The sequence below is a fragment of the Eretmochelys imbricata genome, chromosome 9, assembly GCF_965152235.1.
Source record: "Eretmochelys imbricata isolate rEreImb1 chromosome 9, rEreImb1.hap1, whole genome shotgun sequence".
Lineage (NCBI taxonomy): Eukaryota > Metazoa > Chordata > Testudines > Cheloniidae > Eretmochelys > Eretmochelys imbricata.
In genome coordinates this window covers 53574512-53599690 of record NC_135580.1, presented here as the reverse complement: position 1 = coordinate 53599690, position 25179 = coordinate 53574512, and the positions used below count along the sequence as shown (strand labels likewise).

At 46.5% G+C, this 25179-nt stretch overlaps 1 protein-coding gene across 1 annotated transcript in view; it reads right to left on the bottom strand.

Moving 5' to 3' along the window:
- SLCO2A1 (solute carrier organic anion transporter family member 2A1) overlaps positions 1-25179 on the bottom strand; it is an 84642-nt gene that overhangs the window by 10365 nt on the left and 49098 nt on the right. Inside the window, exons 5-11 of the mRNA XM_077826862.1 lie at positions 21751-21849; positions 18510-18643; positions 15943-16024; positions 14408-14572; positions 13159-13348; positions 5894-6050; positions 520-689 (exon numbers count right to left, since the gene is read on the bottom strand). Coding sequence (XP_077682988.1) covers positions 520-689; positions 5894-6050; positions 13159-13348; positions 14408-14572; positions 15943-16024; positions 18510-18643; positions 21751-21849 — 997 coding nt within the window. The remainder of the gene's footprint in view (positions 1-519; positions 690-5893; positions 6051-13158; positions 13349-14407; positions 14573-15942; positions 16025-18509; positions 18644-21750; positions 21850-25179) is intronic.

Genomic DNA, 25179 nt, shown 5'->3' with positions numbered 1-25179 from the left:
GTAGCTCCATTGATATCCCTTAGTTCTGATATTGACTCCCATGGAGCTCAGCCAATCAGCACCTGTTGAAGACCTGGCCCACACTTCTTGGCCTTTCTTTAAAAGACAACATACCAAACCCAGTCTCCTAGTTGCCTCTTGCCAGTGATAGACCTAGGCTGTGTGACCTATGCAGCCGCATAAAGTCTAACTCTTTTGGAGACCCCACCACACACAGACACTCATCCCACTAGCCCGTATAGCATCCCCAACTCCACATCCAGCAGACCATGTCAGAGAAAGAGTTCCCCAACTGCCCTCCCTGAGCTCCAATTCAAAAGTCCATGTAGGGGTGCCACAAACAGTCAAAGACTATTATACATGGGCAAGGAGGGTGTGTCACCCCAGGCAGTCAGGAAGGAGGCAGACAGTGCAGAGAGGTCAAACACAAGACCTGGTCATAGGTGGGGAGGAAATTTGCCACTTCTTTGCATGTGATACTTCATATGAGGTCCCATGGAACTGAACTTTGTCACCTACCGTAATACCATCATGTAGAGGGGATTGTGAGACAGGCATGCTATCAGGGCAGCAAACGAGATGAGGAATATGACAGGAAGGAGTAAATGGGAACAGCTGACCAAACAGGAACCTGTCTTTGCTGAGGACTGTCCATTCTTGGTGCGGATACAGGAGCAGTTCACGTAGATCTGTTTAGGGCATTAAAAAAAGACAGTAAAACATCTCCTGAGATCAGTATATCTGGAGCAGACTTTTCAGGACTCTAACTATCCCAGTTCTCTTCTCCCACCAGTTTTCCATGGAGTAATGGCACTGGCCTCAGTGGCAGGAGTTCCTGTGGCAGGAGTGAGAGCAGAATATGGCCAATATTAAAAAAATAATATTGTGAAGTCATCATTCAGTGCTTACTAGTGATGCTTGCTCAGCAGGAACCTTGCATAGCCCAGGAAGACCTAGATCACACACAGTTGCTAAAAGTCCTACTGAAAAACAAAACACCTAACAAACATATAGAAAATTCAGGCTACATAAAAAAGCCACAAGAGTACAACAATGCAGGCAGACGAGCAGCAGGGCAAGGGGCTACCCAGTTTATTGCATTCAGAGCAATATGTATGATTACCTGCCTTGTGGGCAGATGGCATATGTGTGCATGCGGTACAGGAAACTCATGGCTCTCAGAGACAGAGTACGGGCTCTGAAGGCCACAGTGGCTGAGCTGGAGGAGCATAGGAAGACAGAGGTTCAGGGAGGAGACTTTTAGGGACAGCATAGAATGGTCCCATCTCCTGTCTGACAGTCCCTGTGCGTCAAGGAGGATGAAAGTCATGGGGCAGGAGATCATCAAGCTGGAGTGGAAGGACATGATTCCATAGCTGAGACTCACCTTCTGGATGATGTCATGGTATCTTCTTGCACTGAGGATATCCCTCCAGGGCAGGGAACCCAGTTATTAGGACGACACAGGCCATAATAGTAGAAGCAATTATTAGAGCCATAGATAGTTGGATTTGTGATGACCAGGAGAATGGCATGATGAACTGCCTACTGGATGTGAAAGTAATGGATCTCATAAGACGTCTAGATAACCTTACAGGTAGTACTGGGGAGGGGCCAGTGGTCATGGTACATGTAAGTACTAATGACATCGGGTAAGGCAGGAGAGAAGACCTGGAGGCCAAATTTAGGCTGCTAGGTAAGAGATTAAAGTCCAAGGCCTCCATGGTAGCATTCTCTGAAATGCTTCTAGTTCCACATGCAGAGTTAGTAAAACAGGCAGAACTGCAAAGTCTAAATGCATGGATGAGACAATGGTGTAGGGAGGAGGGATTTAGGTTTATTAGGAACTGGGGAACCTTTTGAGGAAGGAGGAGCGTCTACAGGAAGGATGGGCTCTACCTGAACCAAAGTGGAACTAGATTGCTGACATGTAAAATTAAAAAGGTTGTGGAGAATTTTTTAAGCTAAGGGCTGGGGCAAGCGGATAGATGCAGAGGAGCACCCAGTTCAGGCGGAGACATCCTTCAGGGATGAATTTATTAAAGTGGGAACTCCATAGCCTTGTAAAGAGGATAGGAAAGAAGATGGCAAAGTACAGGTGGGAGCTAGTAAGGAACAGTCAAATGTAAAAGAATCCATTTCAATATAACCAACTGAATATTGGTAAAACATACAAGTGCTTATATACAAATGGGAGAAGTCTACATACTAAGATGGGTAAACTAGAGTGACTGGCATTAAATGAGGATATTGCTATAACAGGAACCATGGAAACTTGGTGGAATGAGGAAAATCAATGGGACACAGTAATATTAGGGTATGAAATATACAGGAATGACAGAGTAGGTTACTCTGGTGGGGGAGTGGCACTATATGTTAAAACAGCATAAGCCAAATAAGGAGAAAATCAGAAATGACTCAAACAGAACCATAGTATCTCTATGGACAGAAATTTGATGCTTGAATAATAAAAGTCTATGTGTTTTAAATCTTTTTATTACCCTGTAAAGTTACCTTCCATCCTGATTTTGCAGGTGTGATTCTTTTACGTTTTTCTTTATTATAAAGTTCTTCTTTTAAGAACCTGATTGATTTTAGTGTCCTAAAGATAAAGATCTGGTCTGTACTCACATTGCTAAGGCAATTAATTTATATATTATTCTCAAGCCTCCCCAGGAAAGGGGGTGAAGGGACTTGGGGGGGGGGGATATTTTGAGGGATAGGGATTCCAAGTGACCCTCCCCTGAATTTTTTGTAAATCACTTGGTGGTGGCAGCAATACCGTCCAAGGACAAGGAAAAGAATTTGTGCCTTGGGGAAGTTTTTAACCTAAACTGGTAGAATTTAAGCTTGGGGGTCTTTCATGTGGGTCCCCACATCTGTACCCCAGAGTTCAGAGTGGGGGGGACCCTGACAGTCTAGCAGTAGGAATATACGACTAACCACCTGACAGGATGGTGACAGTGACTGTGAAACGCTCAGGGAGGTTAAAGAAGCTACAAAACCAGAAAATATCATAATAATGGGTAATTTCAACTATCCTCATAGTGACTGGGTAAATGGCACCTCAGGACATGAATCACACATGAAATTTCTAGACACCATGAATGACTGATTCTTGGAGCAGCTAATCGTGGAGCCCACAAAAGGAGAGGCAATTCCTGATTTAGTCCTAAGTGGAGCACAAGATCTGGTCCAAGATAGCTGAACCACTTGGTAATAGCGATCATAAGGTAAATACATTTAGCATCCCTGTAGGGGAGAAATACACCAAAACCCCCACCCCACTAACATTTAACTTTAAGAAGGGGAACTACACAAGAATAAGGATGATAGTTAGATGGAAAATAAAGAGAGCAGTCACGAGGGTAAAGTGCCTGTCACAGTTGGGTTGTGGGCGGCAGACCTAGCAGTCAGAACCCAGAGTCCACAGTCACAAGACAGGGGTCAAGAGCCAGCTGGGTCAGGACTTCAGGAGGTCAGAAGCCGGAGACAAACTGGAGAGCCGACCCACGAGTCAGGCTGGTCAGGTACCATGTGCTCAGAGGCAGGTGACAAACGGTAGGTCAAGAACCATAAATCAGATGCCAACAGGCCAGGTGGGTCAGTAGACCAGGAGATCAAGCTGGGAACACAGGAGCGGGAAGCAGGAAGCACAAAGCACAGAGTTCAGCGCAGGGTGGAGCCCACTAGTTCAGATAACTTCCTGCTGCTGGCTTAAACGGGGCCAGCAGGCCAACCAGCCACGCTGGGACGCTGCCAATCGGACCTCAGGGGCAGAGCCTCATGTGTCTCAAGTGAGCTATTGCTAACATCCTCCAGGTGGAGGGTTGGGGCATGGCTGCTCCCAGGCAGACCTGTAGGTTGTAGCTGTAGCAGCAGGCAAAGTACTTAAAAACATCATAATAGAGGCTCAGACTAAATGTATACCCCAAATGAAAAAAGATAGCAGGAGGACCAAAAGAATGCCACTCTGGCTAAACAGCAGAGCATAACAGGCTAAAAGGTGCCCTTTAAAATTTGGAAGTCAAATCCTAATGAGGAAAAGAGGAAGGAGCACACACTCTGGCAAATAAGATGTAAAGGCCAAGAAAGAATTTGAGAAGCAACTTGCTAAAGACACAAAAACCAACAGTAACAAAAAAAAAATGTAAGTAGATAGAAGCAGGAAGCCTGCCAAACAATCAGTGGGGCCACTGGACGATCAAGGTGCTAAATGAGCGCTCAAGGAAGACAAGGTCATCACAGAGAAGCTAAATAAATTATTTGAATCCGTTTTCACCGCACAGGCTGCGAAGGGGATTCCCACATCATAGCTACTCTTTTTGGACAATAGATCTCAAGTATTGTCCCAGACTGATGCGTCGATAGAAGAGGTTTTAGAACAGACTGACAAACTAAACAGTAATGAGCTTCCCCAATTTATTAGAATTCTTTGAGGGAGTCAACATGCACATGGAGAAAGGTAATCCAGTAGATACAGTGCACTTGGATTTTCAAAAAGCCTTTGACAATGTCCCTCATCAAAGGCTCTTAAGGAAACAAAGTAGCCATGAGATAAGAGGGAAGGTCCTCTCATGGATCAGTAACTGCTCGAAAGATAAGGAAACAAAGGGTAAGAATAAATGGTCAGTTTTCACAATGGAGAGAGGTGAACAGCGGGGTCCCTCAAGGTTCTGTCCTGGGGCCTGTGCTGTTCAACATATTCATTAACGATCTGGAAAAAAGGGGTGCACTGTGAAGTGGCAAAGTTTGCAGATGATACAAAATTGCTCTAGATAGGTAAGTCCAAAGCTGACTGTGAAAAGCTACAAAGGATCTCACTAAGCTGGGTGACTGGGCAACAAAATGTCAGATAAAATTCTATGGCAATAAGTGCAAAGTAATGCATATTGGAAAACACAGTCCCAACTATACATATATATGCAATGATGGGGGTCTAAATTAGCTGTTACCACCCAAGAAAGAGATGTTGGAGTCATTGTGGATAGTTCTCTGAAAACTTCCACTCAGTGTGCAGCAGTGGTCAAAAACTCTTACAGTATGTTAAAAATTATTATGAAAGAGAAAAAAATAAGACAGAAATTATCATAATGCCTCTATATAAAGTCATGGTGCACCCACACCTTGAATACTGTGTCCAGTTCTGGTTGCCCCATCTCAAAAAGAACTCAGAGGAACTGAAAAAGGTTCAGAGAAGGACAATAAAGATGAACAGGGGTATGGAACAGCTTCCATACAAGGAGAGACTAAAAAGATTAGGGCTATTCAGCTTTCAGGACATTGGAAATGTCCCCATTTTTCATTGCTTTGATTAAAACTTTAGAAATGTTTAATAGCTATACAATGCTTGTTCAAGATGTATCACTATGCCAAGCAGAATTTGCTCAATGTTTAACAAGGAACCAATAATCCAGAGGAACAGGCATCTGGGGTGATAAACCATGTTTGGTGTGAAGAGGAAGAAAGTCAAATGATTGCAGGCCTCATCAAAGCTCTTCTTTTGCTTTGAGGCAACATTAATTATACTTGTCCAAGTGTTCTGTGATCACCTTATTCTGAACATGAAGCTACTGGGGAAAGTCCTGTGCACAGAGAAGTATGCACATGCTGCTGGTGAGTCAGAAGCTGGCATGGCAACACCAGCACACACTTGGAGAGAAGTGCCCTTTGTCAGGACTGTTTCGCAGCCCACAACAATGTCACCACAAAAGCACCCTGGGTTTTGATTCTGAGAAAATGATCACCATAGCTAGAGGTGGCTCCTGACACCTAATCTTATGAGCTTCCAGAAAACAGTTTAGATTCTGGCCCGTCAATGTGACTTTGTGGGCCAGATGGCTCAGCAGTGCGTCATCTTCCCAGCCCTGGAATCCAAGTTGCTGCTACTTACCATGTCCTTGGGCGTGGAGGAATTAATGGAATCCGAGCAGCCAGCCTTGCAGGGGGAGATGTACTCCACGTTGTCGTCTCCACAGACAGGGTGAAAGAGGTACTCTGAGCAGGAGCACGCAGTGGGGCACTTAGCTTGTGACTGGGAACTCGATGTACTGCCAAGAAAATGGAAAAAAGAAAAGAAAAGAAAATAGGATGGGGAAAAAAACCCACCCTGTTGAATTCTCTGCGTGGTTAACCAATCTCCCTTTCTCTGTTTGTGTTGGGTCACTGCCATGCAGTAGCTTGGCCTTGTGCCTGATTCCTATGCCCTGGCAGGTACTGCTAAAATTTACAGTGAACTTAGCAGTAATTACTCACATGTGCATGCAAACAAACATTCACACACTTTTTTATGGAGGAAAACTAATAATCAGATACCTGGAGAAATTTAATTGGGCTAAGGCATCCGTCTGAAACCACATAACATCCAAATCAGAAGTGGGGGGGAAGTCAGTTCAATCAGAATTGAAACTGGAAGCATGCTAGCTCAAACACACAAATTGAGGCAAAGGCTGCATTTAAACTTCACAGGACAAAATTCACTACACTGATTTTTCTTTCCTTAGCACTATGGAGGAGCAGTAAACTTCTGCAGTAATATATTACCCAGTAATCCATCTTCAGGGATTACTCTCAGTCAAATCCTAGGGCGTGGTGGATGACAGGACAGACTGCATATGCTTTACTTCCTGCAGCAAATAGCTAACAGTCAGCTGGGGCTTTTCAGGTAAAAGGGATTTTCCACTGCTCATGGGCTGCTGGCACTGAGGTGGGGAAGATTTCCAGAGCAATGGAAGCAGTGTTTCCCCCAGGAATTGAAATTATGGGGGGTGTTCAAATTTACGTGGAGGGGGAAGGGGGGTGGGAGGGTCAGGGCCAATGAGGGGTGAGACTGTGAGGGTGAAGATGGGCTGTATGGCACCATAGTAAAAACTGAAAAATGTTTCATGACCCTTTTATTAGATTTTAAAATCATCACACAAATTAAAGTTGGCTACTCAAGCCTTCTATGAATCACTACATCTATATCCTTCTTGGTTTCTTATTATAATTTTGCACAACTCTGTTAATGAACTTCTTGAATGCAATGCATTCATCTTTGGTGGCTTCTTGTGTGTCCGGTACTTCCATTCCTTCAATTGATATGCTCATTAGTTCATTCACATGATCAGGCAGAAGGCGACTTCTTTAAAAAAAACCCACAAAATTCTATTCAATGATGAAAAAGAATGCTCAGCTGTAGCTGTTGTGTCTGGGAGTAGCAAGACATGAATTCCTACTTCTTTCAGCCCAGGAAACATAGCATAAAGATTGGGTCAAGCCACTAGTGATGATAAAAAAGAAGTTGAAGTCAAATCTTCATTCATTCGTCATATATTCCACTCTGTGTTCAAATTCTCTATTCTGTCCTGAGCACATGGCAGCCCCATTGCTGGTAGTGCCTCTCTCTACTCAACTGTCAGTGTTTTATAAGACAGGGATCTGTAAAAGCTACGTAGAGGTTGAGTAGAATCTAGAAGTCGCTGTTGTAGGTTTTTAAGAATCAAGTCTGTGTACTTTTTCAGTTGTCTTAACAAACACTTCTTGTCCTCTTCACTTAAGGATTCAATATAAATGCCTTCATTAGTCAACTTCTGGATTGAAGTCTTTGCTTCTTCCAGTACTTTTTCAATGGATAGCTCTCTGATTGATCCAAATGTAGCTTCTATTGCTGGACAAAGATCTACTACTGTTGTAGCAGATGCCTGGATGGCATTGTTTAATGACCCAAGTGGTTTCAACAGTAGATTTACAAGAGAGAGAATGGCAATAGTCTTCTCTGAACATAGTAGCAAAAGTAATCCACCAGCCTCACTACTTAGATCCATCCCATCTTGATAGATACTTTCCAAAGCCAGGAATAATGGCTAGAGTAATTTTAAGACAACAGCCAAGGATTGCTCATGAGAAAGCCAGAGGGTTTTCCCAGGTTGGACTACTTTGAACTTCAGTCCCAAAGTATCTTCTATATTTTCCAAGATATTCAGTCTTTTTGGACTCTTGCTGAAAAAAGAATATAATGAAGACATTAAATGTATAGCTTTTTAAATATCTTTTGAAGAATCTGCAGCTCGTACTAGCTCTAGTTGGAGTACATGGCCTCTGCAGTGTGTATAGGAGAGACTAGGGTTACACTTTTCTCTGAGCAAAGCTTGTGCTCCACCATGTCTTCCAGAGAAGTTTGCAGCTCCATCAAATGCAAAAGCAGCCATCTGTTTGGGGTCCAGTTGACAAGCATTTAACTCTTCTAAGATGTGGGTTGTCACAGATCTAGCCAATCTGTCTTCTATAATTTGAACATCTAGAAATGCAGCAACTGGCCTACCACTGACATCAAGGTAACATACAGAATGAATTAATACTTGATGACCATTTGCATTAGTGCATTCATCGCCCTGTATGCACATTTTTTGAATGTGGTGAGAGAGTTCTTCACTTTTTCAACTGTTGAGTCTTTCACTGTTGCACGACGTGCGTCTAGCCAGTCAGTTGAGTTTCTTGCAGAAAGATAGTGAGCATTTTCTGGTCTTGTTCAGAACCAGTGTTCAACTTCAAGATGGACAAGTGACAATGCACTTAACATTGGCCTCCAGTTTGTAGTGTGTGATATCTTTTGCTTAAATAGAAAGTATGATGCCACAGCCATGTTTGTTCACATGAACTGTGTTATGTAACAGCCTCATTAACACTCACCGGTGTTGTCCTTGGTCAGTGGAGACTCAGAGTTCAGAGGTGCTTTCACATGAGTTCATCTCCCAGGTGGGGGACAAGAAGGCACCTTGTTTGTTCCTCCAGCTGCTCACTGTTCACTCTGGCCACTGTTGTTTGTTGTGCCACCATTCACTCCATCGCTCTGTTGCCAATGGCCCTGCGCCTTCATCTTCTGGTGCCACCTGCCACTGCGACCTCTGTGTCGGTCTCTGGAGGCTTCACCCAGCTGTCAGTGATTTTAGCTGAGCTCTCAGCTAGTGCAGATTGGGCCATCTCTTCCACAGAAACACTGTCCCACAGCAGGTCTAAGTACTTAGACCTGATTATCAGTGATTTCAGCTGTAGTGATCACTTAACAAAATAAAGACTATCCATGGAGCCTAATCAGCTCTGTCTTTAAACAGTGGAGAGGGGCAGGTCTAATAGTACTTGTGACTCAGGCAGAGCATCAAGCAAAACACCTGTCCCCACCCTCTCTCTCTCTCTCTCTCTCTCTCTCTCTTGATGCCCTCAATCAGCCCAGGCTAAGTACAGTTCTACTGCACTTTACTCATACAATAAGAATAACAACACTTCATTATACCTCTTCCCCCGCATTCAAGTGATTTGTAACCCAACCCCAGCCAAAATCTATCACTTGGGCAACACAGCTCTGTTTGCTGGATACCTAGGTAGATTAGGTATGAATGTAAATACAATCTGGTCCCGAAGCCTTTCCCCACAGTCCGCAGCTCATCACTAGCTGTCAGGGAGAGCTCATTTAGACTTTGCTTACAAATCATAATTTGAAATTATTAGGTTGGCCAACATCACCAAAATGAATGCACTGACATTGTCATAAACAGCTGTACAAGGAAGCTAGTCTATGTTCATACTTTTCAAATCTATTATACTTTTTCAAATACACTTATTTTATCATACACTGTATATGCTTTTAAAGTATGTATTAATGTTTCAATTTCAATTCAAATTTCCAATCATTAAATTGGCAACTCTGCATGTAACTAGTTCACAAAACGGGGGGGGGGTGGGGGTGATTCGGGGGGGTAAACACCCTCTTTGCGGGGGGGAGGGTGTAGGGAAATCCCTGAATGGAAAGCATAGCCCAATAGACAACAGACCATAGTAAGAGTTTGACTAGCCTGGTACTTGGTTTGACCCAAGGAAGCTGCAGGGGAAGGAGAGGAGCAGATGAAAGGAGCCACTGGGGAGAAGACACAGTGTCTGGAGTGGCTCAAACAATAGCCAGAAAGTGCTGAGCCCAAACCTTGCCCTGGAAGTGGGTTGAGTTCACTGGGCCTTCATCATGAGGCGGAAGGGGGCCTATCTCTCTTTAGAAACAGTCTCCAGTTAAATCCCTTCTCCTGGCCCTATCTGACCTGTAGGATTTTGCCCTCCTCACTCAAATTGACAAAAAATGTGGATCCCTCCACTTCTGCCAGTCAGGGGTTCTGTGTACAGCAGTTCCCTAAAGTCAGCAGTGGGGAACTCACTATGTGTCCTGCCCAGGCTGCATAGACATGGCAGCAAAGGGGCAAATGCCTGTTCTCCACCATAGTCTTCCAACCTGCCATCTCCTCCCATGCAACTGTAACCCACACACCTCCTGGGTGTGGTGCTCTGTCCCAGCTAGTGGCACCGAGACCACGGAGAGAGAGAGATTAGAGTCTGCTCTACAGCCTTAGCTAATGGGCCTATAGCTTTTAGCTCATGCAGTAGAGGCTCATGCATTTAGCTCCGGAGGTCCCAGGTTTGATCCCGCCCGCTGACGGCCGGGGTTTGTCAGTGTTACACAATTATCGGAGAAACTCCAGCACATGCCTTCAAGCTGGGAAGGAACAGTGAGGAACATGATCTCAAATTAAAACATAAAATTAAAAACCATCACCAACACCCGGCAATGTATTGGAGTCCAAGGGCCACGTTTCCTGACCTTGCCCCAGCATTTCCAAGGCAGGAATTAGGTAAAGTCAGACTTCAATACACAGCATCACAGCATGCAGATATCTCTCAGCAGTGTGGCATCTGCTCCCTGCATTCCACCAAAACACAGCAAATTGCCAGGAAGTAATGGGGGCAATTCAATCCCAGCACCTGGTCAGCAGACACTGCCCCCGAGCTGACTGCCCTGCCCCCCGAAAGCGACCGGACAGACACGAACATCTTTGTGAATCCTGACACAACTAGAGGGCACAGGTGTGCTGACCCATAGCTCCAAATGGCATCTCCAAAGAGCCTGCAAGCCCCAACCCTCCGCGGCTCTGTGTCACTTGTCCAGACTCTGATCTCAGACTGCCAAGAAGGTGAGTGGCCTGGAACTGCAGTGGTAACGTGCTCAATGTTCTACCCACAAAACTGTCCTTCCTGTCTCTTAAATCCTTTACCAGCTTCCTCTCCCCTCCTCCTCCTCCGCTCTGCCCCCATCCCCGAATCCAAACAATACAGGCTGACCACCGTGCTGTATGGCTAATTAGAGCTCCTCCACACACAGACAAATATTTTGGGGGATCACTAGGAGACTTTTAAAATTGCCGACACTCCCAATGACTATTAACCACTCCTAACGAAGTACACTCAGTGCAGATCTCGAGAGCACCATACAAACACTGCCAGCCACTGCCTGGAGGTCTGTTTGCCGAGTGCTGGTGTCGCTTTCCTTGGTTAGAAATATGTGGTTTTGTTTAACTATGGTAGGGTGCAGGAGGGGGATGAATGGATAGAGGGGCCAGCCTCTGGCCCCTCCTGTTTGCAAGCAGCGCACCCCTGGGACAGAGGGTTTATCACAGGCCAAGAGAAACATTTGTGTGGAAGTCCCTTCTTAAGATATTGGCAGTAAGCTGGGAAATGGTCTGAATAAGGTGAAACTGACGAGCTTGGGATGGAGACCAAGTGCAACTTTATCTTAAATGAAGTAAAAGGGGACAATAAGAGTCAAGTGTTCCCTCTCACACAGCCAGAGAGGCTACTTTCTGAGAGAAGGAGTGCGAGAGCCAGCTGGCTATACTAACGCCTTCCGACTGGGCAGGTATTCCATGAGCCAGAGCCCCTCTCCCTTAGGGAAATGTAAGGATGAAACTTACAGAATTAGCTTTGCTTGATATGGGAGTCACCAGGTAAACATTATGACTGCACTTGTTTGGAAAGGGGTGTTCTGTGCTGTACACCCTCTCTATTCTCTGGCCGGTATATCTAGGCCCAGCAGGTTGGACATAGATTAAAGGCCAGAAAGGACCATAATGATCTTCTGGTCTGACCTCCTGTATAGCCCAGGCCTGGGGTAACTAGAATGTCGCATAATTACCCCTGTATTGAGCCCAGTAACTGGTTATGTTTATAGCCAGCAGCTGCAGAGATTAGATGGGAAATGGTGCTGAAATAGATCACATGCCCAACAGACACAGAGACCATACTCGGATGAGACTCCTGGAAGGACCACCTCTGAAAGGCGGAACTTCCCAGGATGTGCTAACCCTGACAGCCAATCAGCATTCAGAGTGCCCTTTTGAAGATGATGTCATTGCACAGTGGCACCCCCTGGTTCAGAGGCAGCCGGATACAGAATACTCACCCTTTTCCAAACACTTTCCTGCTCGGTCAGTCCTGGGGGAGCCCACCGAGGGGAGGTGTGTAACATTCCTCTTCTGGGTGGTTGTGAGACTCTGCACTGTCACAGCAGAGACATATGATTGATTTGGCTCATCCCAAGATATGCAATCTCGAGGAGCAGAAGGTAGCAAAGGGAGCAACGTGGAGGGTTAGTGTTGCCTGGCAAATGAGTGTGTCAATGCTATGGGGGCTGCATATGTGAGAGCCTGCTGTGGGGATAGCCTGGTTCCCTCTGCACCTGGCTGAAGTGAGCGAGTGAGGAGGAGAGCCTCCTGCAACTGCTACAAGGAGAAGCGGTGAGCTGCCGGGCCTGATTGGAAGCCAGTGTGTGCTGTGGGACGGCTATGGGAAGGCCTCACCGTGCTCTTCTCATCATGAACTCCTGAGTGGCCCGTGGCAAACGTGAAGTCCCTAGGTGGCCATGGCCTTGTACGGTGGAGTGTCTGTGGTGTGGTCAAACTGTAGTGTGGCTGGAGTATAAACAAACAGAAGGCTGTGGGCTCTGTGTGAGCTGTAACTGGGCCAGGGACTCAGTGAGGGGAGAGGAGAGAAAGACAAAGAATTGGCCAAAGAAGGAAGGGAAGAGAAAAGTAGAAGAAGCAGAGTAAGGGAGAGAGTGAAGGAGAGGTGGAACTAATCTGAGTACTTGGTGGACATTACTTCCCACTCTGCACTTTGGGGCCTCCTCTAGTGTAAGAAGATAAGAGTCTACTACTGCTGCTGGTTAACAGATTAACTCCTTTGGCTATAGTTGGAGAGGCTCCTGCTTTTAGCTATGAAGGTCCTAGGTTCGAAACCCATTCTAATGTCCGAGCAGGATTATACTCTCAGCCAGCCTTCCTCACTGGCACAGCCCTGCATTACCTGGGTGGGTAAACCCCAGCAATGGTCTGTGTAGGGCAGCCCATGAAGAAAAGGGGGAGGCAGCAGAGGACGGAGATGAGGAGCACCACCAGTGCAAACCGTGGGATGGCTTTGATGGAGAAGCCAAAGCGCTTCATGATGATTCCTCCTAGAAGCATCCCCAGTGCGGCGGCGGGCAGGTTCACAGCTCCTGCAATGACAGAAGAGGCAGCAGCCATGAGTGCATGGGGAGAGCTCTCCTGGCCAAGAGCCGTTCAGTACTGACATTCAGAGGAGCAGGGCTGGTTAGGTATTTGTGGTGGGAGGGGGAACCACAGACCCTTCAATCTCCTGAGGCCAATTAATTGCCACAGTATCTGGTGCGCACTAGTTACCCCAGGCTGGGAAGTTTCAGTGATGATATCACATCTATTTTTCATAAACCCTAAGCAGCACCTTTGCAGCAATTTGGCCATGCCTCCTTCTTCCCCAGCTGTGATCCTAAGTCAGGGGCTGTGAGGAGGACAATGTATGACCGGTTTCAGAGTAGCAGCCGTGTTAGTCTATATTCGCAAAAAGAAAAGGAGTACTTGTGGCATCTTAGAGACTAACAAATTTATTTGAGCATAAGCTTTCGTGAGCTACAGCTCACTTCACCGGATGCATGATCGTTAGGCCAGCTCTGTTCCTCTCGAGGCTAGGGGAATTCCTAGGTGGATTGTTAAACTGACTTCACAGCCCCTTTGCTGTAGCGTGGCAGAGGATCTTGACCATGGCAGGGAGACTACATTAATTTTACACATCTACTAAGTGTCAAATTTGGTGTAAGATACTTTTCCACTGACGCACTTTCTCTAACCAATTGATTTGAAAGATCTACCTGACTTTGCCCTACCCAAGTCAATGGGTCGCATGGTGTACATGAGAGCAGTCTCTAGCCCACTAACAATAAGGTCAACCATGGACAACCCTACTGATGGGTGTCACCATGGCCTCATCCTCACAAACATTCAGGGCAGGAAAAGGGAAATGACTTGGATTGGCTTAAGACCAGAGAGGGTGGAAGTCTCTGAATCTTGCCTACATCCTTCCCCAGATGCAGTGCCAGGAGAATGTACTTCCCATGTTTTCTCTCTTTATATTTTAAAAAGCCATGGAAATCATGGACTGGGTGCCCCCCATCTGTGAATGCATTTGCTGCATTTCAAATCTTCCCTTTGAATTCAGGGCCAATCGCCCCCTTTCACGGGGACACGGACATGTGTCTCACCAATGAGGAAGTTGGCATAGGAAGAGGTGGTGCCGTACTGTTTCTCCAGGAACTTGTTGAGGAAGGTGGCGAGACCAGCTATGACTGAGGAGAAGCTGCACTGAGCCAGGACCAGGAGAATGAAGAGGGGGTTGAGGAGCAGCTTGAGAAAGATCCGAGGGAATTCTACAAGGAAACAAGAAGGAAGAAGTAATTTATCAAGGAAGAGGTCATGCCAACAGCTCGTCCCATGAAAAGAAAGCTTAGAAACAACCTTTCTATGATGATTTAATACAGGAACCTCTGGAGCACATGTGGATTCCGCTATCGGAGACAGGTCCCAGAAGAACTGTCATATTGGAATAGGGAGATGAGCAATGCTTAATTTTTAATGAAAGAGGTCCCGGGGGCTCAAGCAATTACGTGCTGGGGCTCAAGCAATTTTTTTACATTCATAACTGATGCAGCAATCCCAGAGGTGCTGGGGCTATAAACTGCCAAGACCGGAGGTAAGGCTGCTTTGAGCCCTACCATCAACCTTCTTTCTGTGTCTTTGTTCTTCTGAATTTAGACACCCTGCCCTGATTGTAATATTGTCTAGCTGTGTCATGCTGACTTGTTAAAATGTGGGCCAGATCCTCAGCTGGTGTAAACTGATGAAACTCCATTGACTTTAATAGAGCCATGCTGATTTACATCAGGTGAAGATCTAACTCCTGGACTCTGATTGCAAGGAAAATTAACTGCTTGTTCATTTGAATAAATGACAGTGTAATTTATTATTCCTAAAGGCCAATCTGAGACAACCTGCATCAAACTGGGCCTAGCAATATGCCACAGACAGCTGACTGACCCCAAGACACTTATGGACCACTGTCATTCTACTAATCACCTCCTTAACTTTGACCACCCTTTTTTTAGAGGCAATTTGTCCATGTGAGGAAGAGGAAACATCCTTGTCTGGAAGCTCCCAGGAAGCAAAGCAGTGTGCTACCCCAGAGGGAAGGTGGCACGTCCTCTGCTAACAACATGTAATTGCTATGTGTCAGAATGCACTTGTGTCCCTGAGATCCCTTTCCTTTGGAGAGAGCTACGTTTAAACAGGCTGGCTTAGATTACATTTACAAGTCTGAAGGTAGACCCAGTGCCTACTGCCGTTGATCTGCACCTTGTATCCCCTGCAGAGTTTGGCAGGAGCAACACGCTGGGTACTATTGTCCAAAGTGCCTAAGTGACTTAGGAGCCTCAGGCCCATGTTCAAAGAGATTGGGCCATAGGAGCTTAAGTCCCATTGACTTGCAGCTGGGGAGACTAAAGTCACTTCTGAATATGAGCCTTGGGCACACTTTGAAAGATTTGTCCCTCAGCTCCAGATTAGACTATCTGTGAGTGCTGCTAGCAAGGCCTAAGAAGCATAGGCAGCAATGTGCCAGGAAGTTACACAGTGCCTGCCTAGCCGTGGTAAGTGTGCTGGCTGCGTGAGTCACTCCAGTTCCTGAGTGCACTAGCAGCCACTCAAACAGTTAAAGTGCAAGACTAGAACAGGAGCCCTTTACTTTTAATGAACTCTGTCAGGGAGACTTCTTCAGCCTTTGCCTTCTCCATCTTCTTCAGCATGTCTGCCTCGGCGCCTGCATCCTGAGGAGAGCAGAGAGAAGCATAGCTTACTCCGAGAGGCACTGGCAGACATTTAGCATTCTCCAAGTGAGTGATGGGTGCTGGAAACTACCCCATAATTGTATCAGAGAGGCTGCTGTCATGCAGTTGTGGTCACACAAAGAGGCATGGGTGGCAGTGTGACAATCAAGAAAGCTTAGACACCCCCTTCCAAAGCACTGGCCGGCCTGCTCTGACACAAGAGCCAACTCAACCCTTGTGCTCAGCGCAGGGAGTGCCCCAGGGTGCATAAAGGGGAAGACAAGGAGATGTGCATCTCTGGTGCAGCTGGACATTGCCAGCTGTGTCCCCTGGCATTCTGCCTGCTGGAGCTAAGCTTCTCTTTGATCTTTTGCCAAGGCTGAGGCACTTGCTCAGCCTGCGGCAGTGAAGGAGTTAATTATCTGAGTGGCTTCTCGAGTCTGCCCCCATTAGGTGCCAGAGTAGAGCTGGATGGAAAGCAGTTTTCCTGTCTGAGAGATTTTGAAAAAAATTCACATCCTAAATTGGGATGAAAAGTCAAAAATCTCAAAAATTGTCATGAACCAAATATCGGGGGTGCGGGGGGATTCCAGTTGGGTCAGCTGAAAGAAAATTATGAAATGTTTTGTTTCAATTTTGATTTTTTTAACTATAAATTAACTTAAATTTTGAAATGAAGAGCCGTTTCAAACCAAAAAAATAGAACTTTTCGTGTTGAAAACATCAAAACGGGACATTCTGACCATTTCAAACCTTCCCCCCTCCCCCAACTGTTCTTGAAATGGGGAATTTGTCCAGACCGGCCCTTTCCTGCAAACTGTTTCAATGAATCAGCATTTCTGACCCCAAAAAATGCATTGTGGAAAAATTCCCAACCAGCTCTGCTACACAGCTCGGCATGGTGCTGGTACCCCACAGCAGAGCTCCACTTTGAACAATTACCCCTGGGAGCCCTCTGCTGGTGTCCCTGTTACCGTTAGAGAGCATGATCTTGGAGAAGACAGGACAAGGATGGGGGTGGTGATGCCACTGTAAGGGGAGGGAGAGAAGGGGCAAGAAAGCGGAGAATGCCAAGGTGGGCCATAGCAAGGAGATGAGAGGAAAGAGGCTAACGAGACTGGTGCAAGGTGCAGTGAAACCTCGATTCCTACAGAAAGGATAGTGTCTTACACAAAAATACAACTAAGTGAATGCAGTGGTGATAAAAGACTGACAGCCTTGGTGAATGAAATAGGAACATAGGAAATGCAAGCAGTCCATTGACTCCAGTATCTTGTCCCCAATGCTAGTCAGCACCAGCTGCTTCAGATGGAAGGACTCCTGCAGTGGGCAGTTATGGGTTAACCTGCCCCAAGGCAAAATGTCTTCCTGAAGCCGAGCATTTTGAGCTTGGTTAAAGCCCTGAAGCAGAAGGGCTTATGTCCCTTTCAAAACTCTTGTTTTCTGTATATCTCCAGATATTCTCATTATCCACATAAATGTCCAGTCCTTCTCTGAATCTTGACAAGTTTTTGGCCTCAGTGATAGCTTGTAGCAATGAGTTCCATAGACTAGTGATGTGTTGTATGAAACTCCTTCATTTATCCACAAACCAGAGACATCACAAGCCTCTCCACACTGTTCAGCCAACATTCCTCAACCTTGACCCAGCGGGCCCAGATCTAGAGAGGTTTAATATCCCTGCCCAGCTATTGGGATGACATTGGCACCCAGGTGCCAAGTGTAATGGCTGTATTTGGAGTGTGGACTGAGATCACCAACTCGTAACATAGTTTGGTAATCAGATATTCATTCATTGTAAGTTTTAGTGGTAAAACAAGAGGAAACAGTGCAGTGTAGAGTACCTTCCATGTGGGGAAAGAAATCCAGTTATTATTGTACATTATTTGTATTACAACACCTGGGAGCTGAGACAACCCAAGCCTGCCAATAGTCTGTGTGAGCATGCTCAATACAAGCCAAACAACAAATCTGGGGTGGGAGGGCATGTGATCCCACATGCCCTCCCCCGCGTCGCCTCTGCCTGGGAGCTCTGAGCAATGACCAGGGCTCCATTGTGCTAGGCACCATAGCGACAAGTAACAGAGAAGACAGTTCCTGCCCCAGAGAGTTCCCAGTCTAGTGTGTGAAAGGATTCACCAGGTGGACAGAACGTACAGACCGAATGGGGTGCGGGGAGGATGAGTTAACCAAATGGACAGAGAAGCAGACAAGAAGAAGTCTCAGCTTGCCACCTGCCTGCCCAAGGCCAGTTCTGGTTCTCTCTTCTGCCCAGGTTAATTTCAAGAAAATAAAGGAGTCTGTCCCTTATAGATTCACTTGCCAAGATTCACAAGCACATATCGGAATGTCCACCATGCTGTCCACCATCCCTTGTCTCAATTCCCCATAACTGCCCTGGAAGGAGATGTGTATCACCACATAAAACACCACAAACCTGCTCTGAGCAAGATGATGTTCTGCCCCTACAATGCCTGGGTCTTACCTGCCTTTTGAACATGTACCGAGGGAAGAAGAAATAGGGAATGGAGATGAGCAGCAGGCAGCCTGAAGAGATGAGCAGCCCCAGCCACCAGGCTCCAATCCAGCGTTGATCGTGTGGTGTCAAATTTATGAGATCTGAAAACACAGGGAGGAGTGAAGTTACCCAGTGCCCTAACACAACTCCCGTTAGCACAACATGGCTCTGGCCCCCTAGGTGGCTACACTATGTATAGAGATATACGAGTCTGCAACTGCCTTTGACTCACCAGCGCTAGTCTTTTATCTCAGAACCTAGGGACTCACATGTGTTAGTCTCAGGGTCTCAGGTTCGACCCCTGTGCATGGTTGTCCTAACTAGTTCTTATTTTTACACATTCTTGACCCAAAATAAAAGCAAAGAGAAAAAATTTAATCCACTCTAAGCCACTTCTTAGGGGTTAGGGGAGCAAGAAGGTTTTCTGAAGCCTCCTGTAAAATAGACTAAGGGCCAGATCCCCAGCTGGGGTAAATAGGCATAGCTCTATTGAAGTCACAGAGACATTCTTCATTGAAGTCAATGCAGCTGCATAGACTTATATCAGCCACAGATCTGTCCCTAAATGTTTCCACACCACGGGGGTCACTGCTCATAGCCAGCTGATCCTACAGAGGGGCCTTTTCCCATACTCTCCCCCTTCCCTACCAGGAGCTAGTTCTGAATGGCCAAGGCCCACGCTGGAACACTTCCCTCGCAGCCACCCCCATCATCTGAATGTAGGCAGCAGGACCGAAGGAGTTCTCAAAGCCAATACATGAAGTGAGCCATTGGAGTCCATTAGTCACAGCCAAGCAAAGGCAGCATGCTGACTGGCCAGGAATTCCTCCCAGGGAGTGCGATCAACAGCTCCGTACAGCCTCATCAATGCAGGCACAGCCAGGCTCAGGTCCAAGCAAGGCCGCGAGTCCAGCTGGTCCAGGGCACAGCAAAGCTGGCAGAGGAGTTGGACATGGGCCTGAGGGTTCACGATGCCCTGCCTGCCTTGTGTCATCAGCAAAGCAGCTGCTGTCATTTCTAGCAGAGAACCCCCTAGCACTATGAGTAGTGTCTATTCCTGATGACTGGTGGGTCTCAAGGCCTGCAGTTAATCTCTAGGCCAAGGCCAGCGTCTGTGTGGGGCTTGCTGTGGGCCTGGGATCTACCTGATGATCCCGTGCCACGGAAGGAAACAGGAGCTCTGTCATTATTTGTAATGGATGCAGGATCAAGCACTAGCAGCGCAGAATGCAGGTTTAACCCTTCACTGACACTAGAAAGAGCCCGTGATCTGATGGAGATGAGCCTAACCTAGGACTCCATGTCCAAACAACCCTGCACTTGGGAGTGCCTGGAAAAGTTATATCAGCATCTAACTATGCAGGATTCAAAGTTCTTCCCAAGAAGCCACTCAGTGGTGAAGGAGTTAAAGAAGTCTCTATTCTGTTATCCTTTGCCTTTGGGTAGATGGCATGTTTGGAATCCAGATGAATAGATGGACTGTAGAGTCAAGAAGGTGACTGGAAATTTTAGTAGCCACTTTCCTGGAAAGAATCCCTGTCCCATTGTTCCCAGGTTTGGCAACTTTCTGCTCACTGAGCTTAAGGGAAGAGCCCGTCATCTCAGCTAGCGAAGAGAGAGCCTTAATGAGAGCGATTTCCGAAGGTATTAGCTTCACACCCTTCTCCAGGGACTAGAGGAGAGACAAGAGGGTCACTGCACTTCCAGCACAGACATCCTTAGGCCGGGCGGCATTACTCACCCGAAGTTGAAAGAGCACTGGGGTTGGCATGGAAAGCGCATCTCTGCATTGTTAGGCCTTTATGAGTGGAAAAGGAACAAACAGCAGGCTTAAGTGTATGCTTCTCAGGCCAGACTTCCTGACATCCAGGAATAAACCAGGATCCAGTGCAAGCAAAGCCCACACCCGGCCAGAACAATTGCCTGGCTTCCCTGACCAGAACCAATCCATTCCTGGGTGGGTGATGTCATCAAGGGGCGACCACAGAGAGGATGCTAAATCTGTCTGTCTCCACGGAGACCAAGCCTAGCTCTGCTGACACTTCCTGCCCTCCACTCATTTATTTTTCTTATCTGGCACCAGACGAAAATGTAACATGGCCCAGATCTTTCTGAGGAAACGCAGGAAAAGCCACACTAATGATGAAGATGACTTGAGAATTTGCTAACAATAGATCCTGCATGTACAGTAGATAAAGGACTCCCTACTGCTGGGAGCTAGACAAATTGGAGGGAGCTGGGTTCTTGTTCTACCTTTACTTTGCTGCATGTGGCATCTCTTCTCAATAGATGTCTGCCTGGCTGGCTGTAGCACTGTGGAAGCACGTGATTAAACCCCAAACTAACAATATTCCAGCCCACATCCCCACAGCAATTGTCTTTTTGTTCTGGGTTTGTACAGCACCTAGCACAATGGAGTCCTGGTCCATGATGAGGGCTCCTCAGTACTACTGCAACACAAATAATTAATAACAATCATCTTTGTGTTCCAGTAGCATCTGGAGGCCCCAGCGGAGATTGGCACTCCATTGTGCTAAGCCCTGCACAAAGACAGTTCCAGCCCTGAAGAGCTTATGATCTAAATAGACAAGGTGGGAGAGAATGTGACTTGGGTAAGGCACACAGCAGATCACTGGTAGAACCAGGAGTAGAAGCTAGGTGCCCTGAGGTTCATCACATTACACTATCACCTAAGCATGCTACCTACCCAGGTATACAGCAAGTAAGTGAACCTAGCCTGGCCCATTCTATGCTGTTCTGGGAGTGGAGTGGACCTTTCAGAAGTGCATTTGCCCCTACCAGCTCAGCTGGCGTAGAGTACCACTCAAGCAGCACCCTTGCTCTGCCTGAGCCTCCACAGTGTGCTAGATTCTAGAAATCACTACAAATATTTTCCATTCAGCAAGTCAATAAACCACACAGAAAACCCACAGATGGGTTCTGGCTCAATATGCTCTTTGCCTGTCGTCAAGTGTTATACTAATTTATCACCTTTCCCCAGAGAGTAGACCTCGCTGGTGGCCATACGCAGGCCTTAGAATATATTCTGTGTGGCTCTTCCAGACCCGACCTTTCAACTGGAAAAGGGTTTCCTGATTCACCACAGCCAGGGCACATGTTCCAGCCAGCAGGCCTATCAAAGTGACGGTTGTCCTTCTGATGCAGAGAGGAGCCTTAGAAAGTCCAGTGCTACTTGTGGAATACTCACTCACGTCAGGTCTCCCAATGTCCACAAAAAGCCGCAGCACCACGGACCCCAGCAAGTATCCAAAAGACGGGCCGAACACAGCGATGGAAAACAGGATTGCTGAAAGCAAGAGTGGGAAAGCACCAGAGTGAGTAGCAGATTACCGAGTGAGTAATTGCTTTATTGTTGATTTGGCATTTATCTTCCCAAGCGAGGCAGGAAGGGTGTCACAACACACAGGAGAGATAAATCATCTCTTACCAACTGACAGATAATTAATGCCTCCTCTATTACTCAGCTGTTATATGCACTGTTTATTCAACAGACGCATTAGAGATGATATAGGCAGCTGCCATTCAAAAGGATCCCATCCAAACTGTCAAAATCAAGGCCCCGCAGATGTATTTCAATGTTGCAATCAATGCTTATTGCTACCCTTTGTGCATCACCAGCTACTTATCGCAGTGCTATGGAAATCTGCAGTGACGGGAGCAGTGATGAGCCATCCCTGTGACTGCGGTGCTGAGCACCCTCCCCTCCCATTGCAGCCTATAGGAGTGAAGGGCTCTCAGCACTTCGCAGGATCAGTAAGCCAAACAACATGTCAAGGTGGGCAACTAGTCAGGTGTCTGCAGGAACCAGGGCCCCAATCCTCAAAAGTATTTGGGCACCTAACTCATTGAAACCAATGGGAGTTAGGCACTTAAATACCTCAGAGGATCTGTACATAGGTACATTGTGGGTTTATGAGACTGAACACCATGTGCCTTTGGCTTCCATTCAGCAAAGCACTTAGCCCCATCCCTTTTCAACAAAGCACTTAAGCACCATCTTAACTTTAAGCACATACTCAAGTCCCATTGATGTCAAGGTGGCTTGAGCACATGGTTAAGTGCTTTGCTGAATTGGGGCTTCCATGCAGCGTAGCTGTGAAGGTATCTGACATAACCACACTGCTTCAAGTGTGCTACTCCTGTAAAGACAATAAGACAGAGTATTTATTCCTAAAACATAACACAAGCAGACTTCTTGAAGAGTAAGGATATTTGGGAAAAGAGTTGCTTTTATTTTATTAATCATTAGACTGTGGAACACAGAAAGTCACTGAGCCAAAGAACTTAGCACAGTTCAAAAATGGATTGGACATTTCTGTGGGTAACCACGAATATCCAGAGTTATAATGTTAATGCTAACATAAATTCTGTAAGGAATATTAAACCTCATGCTTCAGAGCTGAAGCCAATCTCAAACTATTAGAGGTCAGGATGAGACCTGTGGTGGGGTTGCGGGGGGCAGATTATACCTCATCTTCTACTGTTGCATTCTTACCCCTTCTTCGGAAGCAGCTGGGGCTTGTCACTGTCAGAGATGATACTGGACTGGATGGGTCTGATGCATTCTGGCTAGTCTATGTTCCTATAATCATGGTATACATCTAAATGGTCAATTTACATTTGATTAAAATAAGAACAATTTTGTCTCTGATGTGAAATACTCCAGACTGTGGAATCCAAAAAGGTACTGAGGGCACTCAGTCCTCTAGGGCTGGCTCCTCCTACAGAGTGAAGTGAAGACGAAGGTTGTTTTGTGCATGCAACTGAGACCTAAATCTGTAACTACTAATTAGGCACATCCCCTTCTGGCCAGCTTTTCAGCAGAGCTCAGCACGTCAGGTGCATGTGGACAAGCTGGGCCCACTGATGGGTACTGAGCACGTGAAAACCTGCCTCTGAGTCTGAGCTCTTTTAAAAATCTGTCCCTTGTAGTTCTTAGCAGGCAGCTGCCATTGAGAGCTCTCGAGGACCCAGCTGCTGCGGCTCCTGCTTCCTACAGGAAACTTTTCTAACCTTTTTGGCAAAATGGGGATGGAGGAAATAAAATCAGAGTATTTAAAAAACCAAGCCCCAAGCCCCTTCCCTTAATTTTGCCCATCCCACCTTCTTTTCTACAGAAAGTTTAGAAAGCAGGGATTGCCGACAAGAACCTATGGGCAACGTTTTCCAGAGAGCCTACATCTACGCTTCATGCCCCCCGCTTCCGCAGCAGCGAGTGTCAGAGTCAGGGTCAACTGATTTGGGCTTGTGAGCTCTGGGGCTGCCCAGGCACCGAGATCCCTCCCCGCTCCAGGTTTCTGAGCCTGGTCTCCAGCCCACGCAGGAAGGTCTGCACTGCTATTCTCAACTCCATGGTGTGCGCCCCGCAAGCTGATCAGTTGACCCAGACTCAGATATTCGGTGATGTGTGGGTTTTTTTGCAGTGTAGCTGTACCGTAAGTGACTTAGGCACTTCTGGTCCAACTTACACAGATATTTAGGTACCTAAAGAAGCAGATAGACACCTAGTGGGATTTTCAAACACTTAGGTGCCCAACTCCCATTGGACTTACACTCCAACTGAAATCAATAGGGTTTAGGTGCCTAACCTGCTGAGGCACTTTTGCAAACCCTACTTGGTGCCTACCTGGGTCTTTAGATGACTAAATAGCTTTGTGAATCCAGCCCTTAGGTGTCTAAGTGCCTATGTTATTTCTGAAAATGTGACTTAAGCTTCTAAGTCACCTTGGAAAATGTTACCTCAAGACCCAGCTGAGCTCCTGGCTATCATCTCTCAGTGCACTTGGCATGGGGGTGAACTTTCAAACGGCAAAAATAAGGTGAGAGTTCTGAAACCCCACCTTGTAAACCACAGCCCACATTTCCCTGGGAACAGAAGAGCATCTGAGACTGAGAACTCTCCCTTTGCAATAGGTGGCTACCTGCTGGGTAGTAAAAGTGTCTGTTTCAAACCCAAGACACAGACTTTCTGAGTCTGCATTCTGTAATGTTTGTCTCCTTGAAGGCTGTAGTACCTCAGCTCGCAGAATAATAAATCAATATTAAATAAGAGTCGGGAGATGGTTTTCCTACCATTTTTCTCCCTTGGATGGGCATAACGATTTCTCAGAGAGCAAACAGAGTAACAAGCTCTGACATGTGTGTTTGTGCTGGACACCCACGCAGCCTGAGCCACTGCCAGCTACTCTGATCCTTCCCTTTGTCATGCCCATACGACATAGATAATCATCACAAATGTAAGGAGGGCAGCCAGCTAATAAAGGGAGAGGCAGTGTAGCATTGCAAAGGAGAATCTCATTTAAGGGCCATTAGGTGCTGTGCAGGGGCATGACCAATGGCAGGGCAAAACATCAGAGGTCCGTGCCCTGCACAGCTTCAGGTGGTAATTTTGCTTCGTCTAAACACTGTGGCTGACTTTTCCCTTGTTCAAGTCTGCCACTCTGATTATGGATTTGCATTGTTTTGAGTCTGATTAGTTCCTTGGGGAAGGTGGTCTGAGATGTGCTTCATTATTCTTTTCCATGCTTGGCTTGTGGCTTCTTTATAAAGTACCATGTTTAATGGGTACCCACCTAAATCACTCAGCCACAGGGCTGGTGGAAAAGCAGAGAGCCCA